At 33.6% G+C, this 15,067-nt stretch overlaps 1 protein-coding gene across 1 annotated transcript in view; it reads left to right on the forward strand.

Moving 5' to 3' along the window:
- Positions 1-12,164, forward strand: part of Smp_004120 (AMP deaminase, putative) — a gene marked incomplete at both ends in the record, with an annotated part of 28,690 nt that extends 16,526 nt beyond the window's left edge. The window contains 5 exons of the mRNA XM_018791591.1: positions 3,929-4,132; positions 5,636-5,886; positions 8,526-8,682; positions 9,792-10,040; positions 11,907-12,164. Coding sequence (XP_018645298.1) covers positions 3,929-4,132; positions 5,636-5,886; positions 8,526-8,682; positions 9,792-10,040; positions 11,907-12,164 — 1,119 coding nt within the window. The remainder of the gene's footprint in view (positions 1-3,928; positions 4,133-5,635; positions 5,887-8,525; positions 8,683-9,791; positions 10,041-11,906) is intronic.
- Positions 12,165-15,067: the final 2,903 nt, after the last annotated feature.

Consider the following 15,067-nt stretch of genomic DNA (forward strand, 5'->3'; position numbering starts at 1 on the left):
ATTTTGAAAGTTCTTCAAAAGTGGAGGGTAAGGAATAAATCTAAAAAATTGTATCAAAGGAACGGAATAGGTCCTAAGTTCGAAACCCATGAGGGCGGGATTGGGGATGCACACTGTTGAGGAGTCTTACATAAGGTGGGAACGTCCACCCAGTATTACAGGTTTTTCAATGGGGGTTTAGCTTCAATGGATTCATGATCACGGCTATTTAAAGTGAATAGTAGGTTGTTGAATTCACAGTGGGAAGTTCTTGGAATCTGAGAAGATCCGATTTTATTAGATTGCGAATTCATAGAGATAGTAGTAACCTGGATTCCACTGCTAGCCTCCATCCATCTTTGTTTATCATAATTTATTCAAACACAAACCTGTTACTCATCAAATAAATACCAAGATGATATACCATTGAAAGTAGCGTGATGATATTATGCTGTATTAAGAGAAATTTTACTTTAATTAAGTTATAATTTTTCATGTAAGGGACAAACGAAAACTGTATCAAAAAATACTAATTAGAAACCTTGAATGCAACATTCTGAATTCTCAACTTTTCTCCAATTTCACCTTATAGGCCACAAACATTTTGATTTGGTAATCATTAAATTATCCCATCTTATGGGACTTTTTACGGTTTAATTTGTACACATATATAACATATTCTTTAAGCTATGTTATCATTTCGCTCGTGTTTCACCACCAACCCACTTAACTTCATAGAGTCTCAATATGGCGAAGTTAATATGTTGATTGAGTTCTAGCGTATTCATCTCTTTGAAGTTTTATTGTTCTATCTCTCTTCTTCCTATGATTTGCAGTATCATTGACTGTTCGAACGACACCTCAAAAGAAGATACAATAGGTTTGTTCTACCCCTATTTCCAACTTCTGCAAATCACAAGGAAGATCTATTTGATAAAGATGACAGTGGTATCAAGTACATTTGAGTTTATCCAGTCGTATACTGATTAAGTGATCATTAGGTAGAGAAATTGTTAATCTTAACAGTTATCATTTAAATACAGAATTAAAGGATGTTAATTGATTTCATAAGAATAAATTGAAAATCAAATGAAAAAAAAACAGTGATTGACTTATTATTGAAAAGAAATTGTCTTATCAACGCGTAGATTTTATGTTTACTTACTTACTTACTTACGCCTGTTACTCCCAATGGAGCATAGGCCGCCGACCAGCTTTCTCCAACCCACTCTGTCCTGGGCCTTCTTTTCTAGTTCTATCCAATTCTTGTTCATTCTTCTCATGTCTGTCTCTATTTCTCGGCGTAATGTGTTCTTTGGTCTTCCTCTTCTCCTTTGACCTTCAGGATTCCATGTGAGGGCTTGTCTTGTGACACAATTGGGTGATTTCCTCAAAGTGTGCTCAATCCACTTCCAGCGCTTCTTCCTGATTTCTTCCTCCGCTGGAATCTGGTTTGTTGTCTCCCACAGTAACTTGTTGCTGATAGTGTCTGGCCATCGGATCCGAAGTATCTTGCGTAGACAGCTGTTAATAAACACTTGTATCTTCTGGATAATGGCTTTCGTAGTTCTCCACGTCTCTGCCCCATACAGAAGAACTGTCTTCACATTTGTATTGAAAATTCTAACCTTGGTGTTGGTTGACAATTGTTTTGAGCTCCAGATGTTTTTCAGCTGTAGGTATGCTGCTCTTGCTTTGCCGATCCGCGCCCTCACATCTGCATCTGATCCACCGTGTTCATCAATGATGCTGCCCAGATATGTAAAGATTTCCACATCCTCCAAAGCTTCTCCGTCAAGTGTAATTGGATTGGTGCATATTGTATTGTATCGGAGAGTCTTGCTTTTCCCTTTGTTTATATTGAGACCTACTGCTGCTGAGGCTGATGCTACACTGGTCGTTTTCTCCTGAATTTGTTGTTGCGTTTGTGATAGAAGAGCCAGATCATCCGCGAAGTCTAAATCGTCAAGCTGCATCCTGCCTGTCCACTGTATCCCGTGCATTCCTCCAGATGTTGACGTCTTCATAATCCAGTCGATCACCAGGAGAAAGAGAAAGGGTGAGAGTAGGCAACCTTGCCTAACACCGGTCTTTACCTCGAACGAGTCGGTGAGTTGTCCTCCGTGGACGATTTGGCAGTTTAGTCCATCATAGGAGTTCCGTATGATGTTGACTATCTTCTCAGGCACGCCGTAGTGTCGAAGAAGCTTCCATAGTGTCGTCCTGTCCACGCTATCAAATGCCTTCTCGTAGTCGATGAAGTTGATGTAGAGTGATGAATTCCATTCGATTGATTGTTCCACAATGATACGTAGAGTTGCGATTTGATCTGTGCACGATCTATCCTTACGAAATCCAGCTTGTTGATCTCGAAGTTGAGCGTCCACGGAGGGCTATGTTAAATTCGTTGAGTTTGTCGGCATCTCGAAGAAAGGCCGTGTTAAACTTTTGTGATGTTATCCGCGCCATTGTCCAGTGCTTCTTGAGTTTTAGTTTCATCTTGGCGACCAGCAAATGGTGATCGGATGCTATATCAGCTCCTCTTCTGGTTCTCACATCCTCCATCGTCCTCCTGAACTTTTTGTTGATGCAGACATGGTCGATTTGATTCTGTGTAGTGTGATCCGGTGAAATCCAAGTGGCTTTGTGTATGTTTTTGTGTGGGAATATGGTGCCACCTATGACCAGTTTATTGAAGGCACATAGGTTTGCAAATCTCTCACCGTTTTCGTTCCTTCCTCCCAGTCCATGTTGTCCCATGACGTCTTCGTATCCAGTGTTGTCCTTTCCAACCTTGGCATTGAAATCTCCCATCAGAATGGTCAGGTCCTTGGTTGGGCACTTCTCGAAGATTGACTGCAGCCTATCGTAGAATTGGTTTTTAGCGTCTTCATCGTAGTCGTTGGTCGGCGCATAGCATTGGATGATGTTCATTGTAATGCCCTCTCTCTTTGTTTTGAAGGAGGCTTTGATGATCCTCGGTCCATGAGATTCCCATCCTATAAGTGCATTTTGTGCTTTTCTAGACAGCATCAGTGCCACTCCTTGTGTATGTGGGGCATTTTCTTCTTCATGACCGGAGTATAACAGAAGTTCTCCTGAAGACAGTCGTTGTTGTCCAACCTGCGTCCAATGTGTTTCACTGATTCCAAGCACTTCCAGGTTGTATTTCCTCATTTCCGCAGAAATTTGGAAGACTCTGCCGGTCTCCCACATTGTCCGGACATTCCATGTACCTATAAAAATTGTCGCTCTGGTTGTAAGAAGGTGCATCGGCCTCATGACTTCCGAAGGAACTCGGCTTTCATCATGAGACGTCATTTTTCCTTCTACTCCCAGGGCAGAGTTTGAATGGTTTGAATGATTTTTTCTGGTTAGCGTTTTTTTAGCGAGTTGATTTTCTACGGGATGGGGTCGCTAACCCCATGCCCAACCCTCCTCCTTTACCCGGGCTTGGGACCGGCAGTAGCCCCTGGAGGAGCTACAGGCGGAGTTAGATTTTATGTTTAGTGTCTTTTATTTAAGCACTTAGCATGTTTGACATCGTTTAATAATCATTATTATACTTTGATCCATGATCTTGCACAACTCTTCATTCATTGTCTGAGGTGGATAACTGTCTCATACCCGTAACATATTGGACTCCACCGGTCACAACTTTTCACTAGAACTCCAACAGTTCCATCTTGAAGCTAGTCACTAGCGTGCACATAATTATTATCAGTATTGGGAGTATATGGAGACCTTAACTGCCATGCAAATTTCGATATTATTATCTGCTTAAATGAACTATTTATCCCCATAAATAGACTATTCTAGTTAGTTTACTCTAGTTGTCTTTCTGTACCTGTCAAATTTTCATGAGTAACGATAATAACAATATCAGTGTTAATGTTTCTACATTTCTCTGTAAGTTATTCTGCCTCTTTCTCCTTTTTTCAAATATCAGGAAGTGTTCTATGACTTTTCTGAATCAAAATATCAAAATGCTGAACCACGTCTTTCAATTTATGGTAGATCTATCAATGAATGGGATAATTTGGCTAGATGGGCTATTGATTGTAAAGTTTATTCAGATAATATACGTTGGTTGATTCAAGTGCCTCGTCTTTTCGATGTTTATCACGCTAAAGGATCAATGAAATACTTTCAAGTAAATTCATATATTTAATACACTTATATTGTAAATAAATAGTTTGAAGTCAATAACAATGATAATGAGCTTTTAAGGAAGAGTTAAAAGGTTTCACTAAATTATTGACATGGTTTAGTTTTTTTTTATAACAGAAAAAATTATCTGAAAAAGTTTTCAGTGAAAAATATTGATTAAAAGTAGTTACATTCTCGAAATAGAATTGAGATAAAATTAAATAATTCAATATGTTGTTCTTTTCCTGTAATTGTATAACTTCTATTGAATAAATTTCCCAATTTCCTGTTAGTAATGATTTGTGCTTTTAGCAAAATGTAGGTCATTGTTTTTTTTCTTATATTTTAATGAAAATTAGATTAAATTGACCAGTTGATCAATAGCTAACTGGTGAATAGTTCTTATTACTTTATGAAGCATGTTGACAAAGACGTTAAATCGATAATGTTTTGTAAAACAGATAGTTCGTACTTATTAGTTGTTTACTTTCCTTGAAAATTCATACCCTTCATTGTGGAGTCTTTCAATAAATAAAATATCATTGAAATGCATTAGATTTCTCAGTTTTATAAAGTGAGTATACGAAAACATGTGAAAAGCACTAACTCAAATATTTTGACTGATATTTCTCTCCTCAACAATTTGTGTATTTATAAAAGGATATTAACTTAACTATAAGATAGTGACAGACTATGAAAAAACACAGTACATGCCATATGGCATCAACTATGTCGCAAATAAGACAATTGCTTTGCCATGGCATTCTTTGGTCACCACACAATATGTGAATTGTCTGAAGCTGGAAAAGGTTAACTATTGGTTTTCGATTAATTGGTTTAAATGTATCAGACTCCTTCCTTAGGTTTAAAGACCATGTATTCGGTTCAGTTCTTTCGGGGATGATGAAGACTGTGAAATGTTTGTAGTTTCCTAACTGGAATGAAGGAACTGTCTATTTCTCTTTAATTTCTAGTACTTATCAGTTTTGTGTGAGTTCTTGTTGTTAAAATTGATCTTTGTTTGCATTTCTGTTCCTTTTAATTTAATTTGCTCAATATTCTGCTGGCAGACATTCTACGTACTACTTATATTTGTCAACATAAGTAGCATACACCACAAAATTTCTGTTCATAATACAATAAAATCATAAAGGTGTTTTATTTTTGTTGTTGCTGCTAGAATTGTTAAACAACTAAGTTTATTGACCAATTTTTACTCCTTATGTCAAACAGAAAAATGTAACGTGTTAAGTAAACAATAATCATAAGTATAATTTTTGGCTGTTATGAACCACAAAAAATGATCATTGATATTAAATATTCAGGATTCTTTTCATCTCTTCACTTCAATGAAAATCTATGTAATTCCTTTTCTTTCACAATATTATATGTCTAAAAGTAACTGAAGCGTTTAATTTTAAGTTACTACATAGGAAAAAAATTCAAATACTCAGTTTACCATGTTTTTTTAGAATGTTTTAGTTTTCATAATTTTTTTTCATTTCAGGATATTATCACAAATGTCTTTCAACCATTGTTCGAGGCAACTGTCAATCCTAAGTCACATCCTGAACTACATGCATTTCTACAATATGTAACTGGTTTTGATTCAGTGGATGATGAATCGAAATCTGATAAAATTGTATTCAATGCATCAACTCCTACACCAGATGAGTATGATTTAAATGAGAATCCTCCATATTCTTATTATATATTTTATATGTTTGCTAATATATCTCAATTAAATCAACTTAGAAGGTGAGCACTTTTCTTAAAATGTATTTTTGGGGATGATAGTTAGTAATAAGAAGATATATTTGTTACGTTTTGCCTACGCAAGTATGTAGCCAGTTTATGGAACTTACAACTTTGATTCCACTATTTTAGATCCAGTCACTTTTACTGTATGCATGATTCCTATATAGTTTAGGGGATTTGTGGATTGTTGAATTTTCGCGGTTTACATTATAGACTGATTATTGTTCAATATTTATTGAAAACCAGTAAACACTGGATAGCTGTTATATTATAGTATCATAATATCGCGAATTGATTGAAGTCCGACTTGCATACCACTGAATGCTGACTTATTAGTCCAGGAGTTAAGCTTTTGCGCTTGAGATGAAAGGGCTTGGATTCAATCTCAAGCCATATCTGAACTAGGTCGAAACGCTTGTCCAGTGTTTCTTGTTTTTCAATGGTTGTCTAACTAAAGATCGCTCAATGACGTGATTAGTATATTAACTGTTCGGTTATAAGAGTTAGTTCATGTTTAAGGTCATAATGTCTATGCACTATTACTAGATTTAAATTATTTACATATTTAAAACAGTTATTTACCTTTTAATCTCGCCAGTACCAACGATTTAATTCTTTCAATTTATCTATAAACAACTTATGAATAAAATACCATCGAATTGATCATGTCGTGATGATGCAAGTCACCACGTAATATAGAACAAGTTCATATTTATAAAAACCTATGAACATAAATACTATCAACTTAATTCTGAAAAACATACGAGAAATAACAAATAATAAAAACAATAATAAATTAAAAATATATATATACATAAATAACAAAAATAAAATGATGTCCAATTCTCAAGGTTTAATTATAACTAGATAAGACATTAAATAGGAAGAATGTATATTTGTAAAATCTCAGCGAATGAACTATAAATAAATCCAACGTTTCGCCTGGCAATCTAGTCCAAGCTTTTTCAAGGAAATATTAGATATTAATCGCTGAAAAATTCCCATCATATTAAAACACAATCATATGAAGAACAAAGAATATTCTTTTCAATCATTTCTCATACATGGACGACACGTTCATCCTATGTAACGACTATACTGACTTAATGGAGACACTTCAGCTATTCAATACAGCTCATCCGTCTATGAAATTCACATATGAGGAGGAAAGTGGAGGTAGAATAGCTTTTCTAGATGTTCTACTTACAAGGAGAAAAGACGGTTTATTAAGGAGAAACATAAACAGGAAAACATCGTGGACGGGTCAGTATACAAACTTTCTTAGTTTTGTTCCTCTACAGTATAAAAGGAACCTGAATAAGACCATTACACTATAGAATCAAGACCATATGCTCTTGAGATACGGTCGAAGATGAAACAAAAACATTATACACGAACCTGAGAGAAAACGGATACCCGGAGAAATTTATCAATAAAAACAGCTAGTAAAAGAGAGCATGAAGAATGTTTAACTGTGAATAAAAAGCCTTTGTGTATACGTCTACAATTCAGAGGCGACGCACCTAGTGAGATGTTAAGATTGAAGCTACGAAGATCAATCCAAAGGACTTTTAATGCGGCTAAACTACAACTAATGTTTTCCACACGTCCAATGATCACGCCGATGTTGAAAGATAAATTGCCTAGACTAGCCACTTCTTTCTGTATCTATCAATTCAACTGCTCCTTTGGGGCAAGTTATATAGGCAGATGTTCTAGGAATTTGTATACTCGGGCTCATGAGCACCTCCCAGTGTGGTTATGCAAAGATGTAGTCAAAACGGTTAACAGCTCTATTTTAATTATCAGAAGGGGTTTTGTGGAGATTTAGTATTTTTCCATAGCTCTATTTTAGCTCATTTAGTTCAGACGGGACATAGAGCCAACATGGAGCAATCTTTCATAATAATATATCGTGTTAACAGCAGTCTACCTAATTCCATCAGACTGAGAATCCTGCAGACGTCTGAGGCAATTGCTATTCGGATCAAAAAGCCGGAGCTTTGCATCCAAAATAAATATCTCCGGTCGCTCCTTTTACCCTGGCCAACTTCAGGGTCAACTTGTTAATAATGAATTTTATAATATGGTGACATTAATTTGATTAATGTTCATTTTTATATCCTAAACTTATTTTATCTACATATGTAAATAAATACACATTTTATCTACAGTTATAGTGAAAATAGAATTCATTTACTGTACATACTTTTTACTGGTGTTGTTTTGCCGGGGTAGGATTATCATTATCACCTCAAATGGTGATATCACTTACACTTTTTTACTTCAAAAGGACAATTATCCTGCAATTTTTCAAAGTAACCTGTGGTAATAGGTGTAGTCATATATTTCTAAAAAGTTGTGTTATTGTTCCTATAGTCTCTTTTTTTTTTATCTAATCCCTGAATAATTATTGTTCATGGGAATTCAATCGATAACTATTCAAAGCATCAGTCAGAAGTGCAATAATCAAGTAGTTGTTTAGGCTGACTTTGTTTCATAGTCGTCTAATAATAATACACTGCATTTTTATACAACTAGTTCGTAATGTTGCTTTTTCTATTTTATAAGCAGAGTATACCAATTTAATCATGTTCTTATGGTTTTCTTGTTGTTGTACGTTTGCAATTCTTTTTCAGTCATCGAGGTTTAAATACATTCTCATTTAGACCTCACTCTGGTGAAGCAGGTAATATTAATCATTTAGTTACTTGTTTCCTGTTGGCTGAAAGTATCAATCATGGTTTGTTGTTACGTAAAGCTCCTGTTCTACAATATCTTTACTATATTGCTCAGGTAATATGTTTAATACTGTTTTCTTTTCGAGATGCATTTATTTGTTTGTTATAAATGATGTTAGTAGATCATGTAAGTATTTTATGTTTACAGTGCATCTTATACTTATGTAGTTATTTACCAATTTTGCAGTTCTAGAAACTAATGAAACTGTTTTAAGATTGTCACTTGTGATTGTAGTATACTCGTTCTACCAATCAAAAAGAACAAGTTTCTTAACTGCATAATTTTCTTATACTGAGACTTACTAATAACTCTTATTCGCCAAGTCATTAATAGTCGAGTTCACCAAGCTGGAGGTAAAGAAGCTGTTCACCAAATAACATTAGATAATCAATATCAAGCTAGATGTTTATTTTTGTTAGCCAGACCAAAAACTGTCTGTTCTAAAATTATATAATGCTTTAACTTGAAACATTTATTTTAAAGAAATATAACTTATACATTTTACCAGTTAATGACAGAATAATCGATTCCATGTTTATCAGTATAGAGTTGTAGAGATTGTCGAGTTCTTATTGAGGTCATGAACCTATCAATTTCGCACCATCGTTGAAGACCTGGAAGCACTTGACGACCGTTTTGTATTAGTACGGGACTCTTCGGCAGTGTACATCCACGATCCACGACCGAAGGTCCTGGGTTCTATCCTTGCGTGTGGGGTCGTGGGTGCTCACTGCTGAGAAATCTTATACTAGGACGAGACGTCCGTTAAGTGCTTCCAGGTTTTCAGTGGTGGTCTAATATTAATCGGTCTATGAGCTCAATTACATAATCGGCTAATGCTAACTCGGGAAAATAGTTCAGTGATTACCTGTTGTCTATGGATGATTTGTCTTCATTTGATTTCTTTGAAATTCTTTCATATAGTTATCCGTCAAAATTAAAATAAGTATGAAAGTCGACCTAGATTTTCCTGAAGTTTTTTTCGTAAATTAATCTATCAAAGCATCCCGACACGGATGCAGAGTAAATGTTCGTTTTATTTATCTGACGTTAATTATATTTTAAAATTCTATAATAATTTCCTTTTGTTAATTAGTGTACCTATTCATGTGTTTTTTGTCTATTCCTTTTTTTTCTGCAATGCCTCAAATCTTCAATAACAGATCGGAATAGCTATGTCACCTTTGAGTAATAATTCTTTGTTTTTGGATTATCACCGTAATCCGTTGAATGACTTTTTAGCACGGGGTCTGTTCGTCAGTCTTAGCACTGATGATCCTTTACAATTTCATTTTACTAAAGAACCATTGATTGAAGAATACAGTATAGCTGCTCAAGTATGGAAATTCACATCTACTGATATGTGTGAATTAGCACGTAATAGTGTTTTGATGAGTGGTTTCTCTCCTCTGGTAAGTTATTATGATAATAATTATTATTATTTGTGTAAGATTACACATTTCCTTATCTGAATATTAACTACAGAGAAATTTAATTCAAAAGTTTTTTTTCACCATATGGTTCCACTTTTATGTTTTCTTTCATGAAAGTTAAGAGATATTGTACAGTTTTTAATGGTATACTCATAAAATAGAATATATAGGTACATCTTGTCATTAAGTCACTTATGGGGCACAATATTGCACAATCATTTATTTAGAAAGGTAAATATTTCAACATTTTTAGATACCTTTTAAAAGAACTATATTGTAGTAATATGTTCATCTTGTTTGATTTATGTAATATTGAATATCTATATTTTACAAACATTTTATTTTAAAGTTAAGAGCTGAAGTTACATGTAGACTTTCTTCTCTTGGTTCTCAAAAAATAACTCAATTTTCCAGCTGGTAAAAAATACTCTTCTGGTGACCAGATTTTCTATGAATCCGATGTTCATCTTGTTGTGCTAACGAGGTATGGCAACTTGGACCGATGCATATGTGTGCCTGGTCCTACGTTGTAGCTGACTGACTGACTTATTTCAAATTAGTGTATTTATTTTAATTAATAAATTACTTTTGGATCCACAATTAAAAAGGCTAGGTAAGTAATAAGTATCAGTTATAAGTAAGTATCGAATAAGTATCAGTTATATTTCCTCTAAAGTATCTTATCATCTAATTAACATTGTCTTAGGTAAATTAGTTACTCAGATGCTTTTTAAACATGTTGACAGTAACAGTTTATTTACCAAACTTACCTCGAAGCGTGATGTTTGAGGGCGCATATATATCTGGTGCCTCCTAGTAGCAATATTTATGTGTTCAAATAAATAAATAAAAGATGTTTGAAAGTATAGGAGTAGGTTGCAAAAACGGTAGGATCTGTCGAATCAGGGCGTGATATCAGTTTATCAAATCATTTCCTATCAGGTTTGTTATGTCCTATGTCCCGTCACATATCACGTGACAAAATAACCAATTAAAACACTGACTTATATGACCTTGTCCCTGTTCTAAACCAATGACGCGTTAACCAGCACGACCAGCTCTGAGTCCTTATTGTTCCTCTGTATGCTAGTTTCTCTCCTAACTCAGCCCCCTCAGTCCAGAATACAAATATCAGCCTTCACTATATGAATCGTATATTTCAGACATACTTAGTTTATATCCAAGTAGACCAGACCGCATCACTCCATATAATAAAAAATAATTGTTATACAAGATCAAGTCAAAAGTAGCTGTAAGTGTGAGAGACTGTAATTCATAGATTGGGAATAACTTGAGAATAGTAGATCGTATAATAATATCCAATAGGTCAAATGAAAGCTTATGATAAGAGAAATATTAATGTATATAACCTAATAACTTAATAGTTATACAATAAGAAAAAAATATATATATATATAACATTCCAAAAATAGTTCCCATGATTTTATCTTTTTCGTATACAACATGGTTGAGCTATGTAGATACGTTAAAACACCTGGTCGGTGTCTAGGTGATTATCGTAACCATTGATTGGAGGAAACATTGAGTCATAGCTGAAATTCGGTCGCAATGGCACAGATGAGTACAATCTCTATCTCATACATCCTTACTTTTTTAACTCATATTTTCTTGAATCATAATGTGTATCTTTATCGCCTTCTACTAACACGAATACTGTTACAGGTCCTATTACTTTGATATTCTTCTTGATAATTTCATCTACCTCTGCTGATATAGTGTAGGAGCTTGCACTGATGCCCATATGTTCCATGTTTTACTTAATTACAAATGACTGACTAACTGTTTAATTATTTTACTTCCTAATTTGTTGTTATTCTGTTACAGATTAAATCTCATTGGCTTGGACCTAATTATACACAAGAAGGTGTTATGGGTAATGATATAACTCGAAGTAATCTACCAAACATTCGCGTTGCTTATCGTTTTGAAACTTTAACACAAGAATTACGTTTGTTGTTAAATTCTGTGTTAGCAAGTCGAACTAGTGGATCTGTTTCACCTGGTAGTAATACAGTAATGCTTTCTCCAAAAAAGACTCATACTTCAACAGACTCTAGTCGAATTGATCATTTAAAGAAATGATTATTCTTGTTATAATATTATACACAATGACTATTGATACTAATTATCTTCTAGTAACACTTCTATCTTTTCTTTTTAATGCAAGTTCTCTTATCTTAATTTGTATTCTTCTCTCTAAATATATTTGTTCATGGTTTATTATGAATTAAACAATTATGACACATTCTAACAGTCACATAATTATCTACACTCTTTACTAATAGATATCATAACGTGGAAGTTAATTTTTCATCCACATATTATCTACATCTACTTTCTTTTTCTGATGTGCTTATTTTGGTTTATTATTGATTAATTAAGAGCACTAATATTAGCACAATTTCATGCAAAATATTTTATTACTATTATTTCCAAGAATAATTGTATCTCACTTATTGTATTCATCATTTAGTAATGATAATCTACTGTTTAGATTCTCTCTGTCGTTCATCAATCCTGGCGAAGTGTTGTTAACGCTCCTACAAAGAGAAATTCACTACATTAACGATTATTTTAATTGTATCATTAGAGATAATAATTTGCGCGTGCAAACACACACACACACAAAAACGCACAAATTGAATGCATTTAAGGTTAAAGTGCAAATATTTTAATGGAGTGTTGATTAATTTGGTTAAAAATGTTCATGTTGGTATTTAATCATGTACCGTTACTAACCTTTATGTATTTATGTAATACAAAATGAACTTTGTAATATCATTAATGCCTGTCATGTGTTTTTGTTTGTTTGTGATACACAATTATTTGTTCAATTCTGATTTCGAAGGTAATAATTTTAAACAAGAATATTTTCTGCTTACTTTTTCGGCTTGATTATTTATCTAGAAAGAGGATTAGTTTATTTTTAGAATCGAAATATGTACGATATGAAGTATTATAACTTCACATTGTTTAATTTGAGAAGGGGAAATGTACAAGAGGATGGAGGACTTTTTATTGCGTTTATGTATAAATTAATTAGCCCCATATTTGTTCTGGTTAGCATCTTTTTAGCAAGGTTTTTTTTCTACGGAGTGGGATTGCCGACTCCATGGCCTACCCTCCTCCGTTTACACGGGCTTGGGACCGCTAATAACTCTAGAAGAGCTACAGGGGGAGTTTTATTTATTCTATAATATACATTTTCAAGCTTTGCTTAATTGAATTAAAGATAGAACAATAATTGTAGTAAAATATTATGAATTCATCTTAATATGTAGTTTCTACTCAGCTGCTTACAATCATATCTGTTTTCAAACATAACAATAATATATAGTAGAACACTGGTAACTAAACAATTTGGAATGATGAGGATATCTTGTATTATATGCGTATAAATAAATATATATAAAACCAAGTATGAGTAAAATCATTAAAAAAAGAGATATTAAGAGAATAAAGGAGGCAGCGATAGTTGTCTAGAATCTGAAATTGATAAGATGGATTGGGTTATAATTGTAACTCTTCAAATAACCCCCTGTTATGCTCTTAATATCCCACTTCAAATGACTTTACGCATATATATATATATATATATATATATATATATATATATATTCCAACTTGTTCAGTTACTAGTGTTAATATTATGTCTGAAGACAGATATAATTGTAAAGAGCTGAGGAGTAACTACAAATCCAGATGAAAACAATATTTTGCTTCAATTATTAATCTGGCTTTATAAACATTAATGAATGGAACTAATATATGAGGTTTCACTCAATTTGCCATGTCTGATGACCATCAATCGATATTCTGTCGGTTGGTATTCACTTCACACTACTCATTTGGTTTCACAGACCATGGCCGACTGAATATTATTCATACTGGTATTTCATAAGCAGGTTATCGCAAATATTCAGGTGATTTTCAGGCTTGACAAAAAATGCTTGAGAACCGAAAAATTTAAGTGACGAAAATTCAGTTATCCATCTATAGAATCCTAGTCTAAAGGAAAACAATTTCACTTTGAATATATTGCTGGTCAGTTTCGGGGTGATAATTATGTGTTGTGGAAACTATACGGGTATACGCAAATGACGTAAATAATTTATTTATTTATTGCAAACTACTGAATAACAGTAAGTAAACGAAGTCTAAATTGATATCTTAGTTCGTCACACAGAAAACAAATTCTCACTACTAAACAGTATATTTACAATTAGATATTTCTCAGAATTTACAATGAAGAGAGTATTTTCTCATTTTCACACATATATTAAGCATCGATTTATATATCCATGGTGTTAACATTAGTAAGAGTACAATGATAACTGATATTTAATCGTAAGAACTTCGTCAAAACTGATATGCTGTAAAACAGCCTCAAAACATTTGTAGAGCGGTAATCTAAATCAGTAAGATTTAGACTTGACAGAAAATTGCATGAGGCTAAAGGGTAGTGTGAGTTTAAATGTTTCAGAAATCAAATTGATTGATTGTTCATATCCCATTTCTCTTAGAAAAAAAACATAGGACATGTCTATAGCTTGAGCATTCCTAAGGACAAATTCTAACCTCACATGAAACACTAATTAGAGTATGGTGGATTATCTTGGAAATTGTTTGTGACTGTGTGTGACGAAACATTTTAACTAATGTTGACTAATCTATTATTTTAATTCATAGTAGTAATGGTTAAAATCATCCATATTTATGATAAAGAATCGAAATATATCTATATTATTAACAACAAATTGCAAAGTTCCACTTATGTTTAATTCGTCGACTCATCGTGTAATCACAATAATTTTTAGTAGTCTTGAAATCTGAAATGATTTTCACATGTCGAGGATTAGATTGGCGTTCCGCCTGTTAAGAGTTGTACAACAGAGCTAATTCATTAAATTTAGAAATGTCAGCCGTTGAATTGCAAATTAGTGGTCGAAACTGAACTGACTTCTTATGAAGTTTGTAGGTCCTAG

Source organism: Schistosoma mansoni (assembly GCF_000237925.1).
Source record: "Schistosoma mansoni, WGS project CABG00000000 data, chromosome 2 unplaced supercontig 0120, strain Puerto Rico, whole genome shotgun sequence".
Lineage (NCBI taxonomy): Eukaryota > Metazoa > Platyhelminthes > Trematoda > Strigeidida > Schistosomatidae > Schistosoma > Schistosoma mansoni.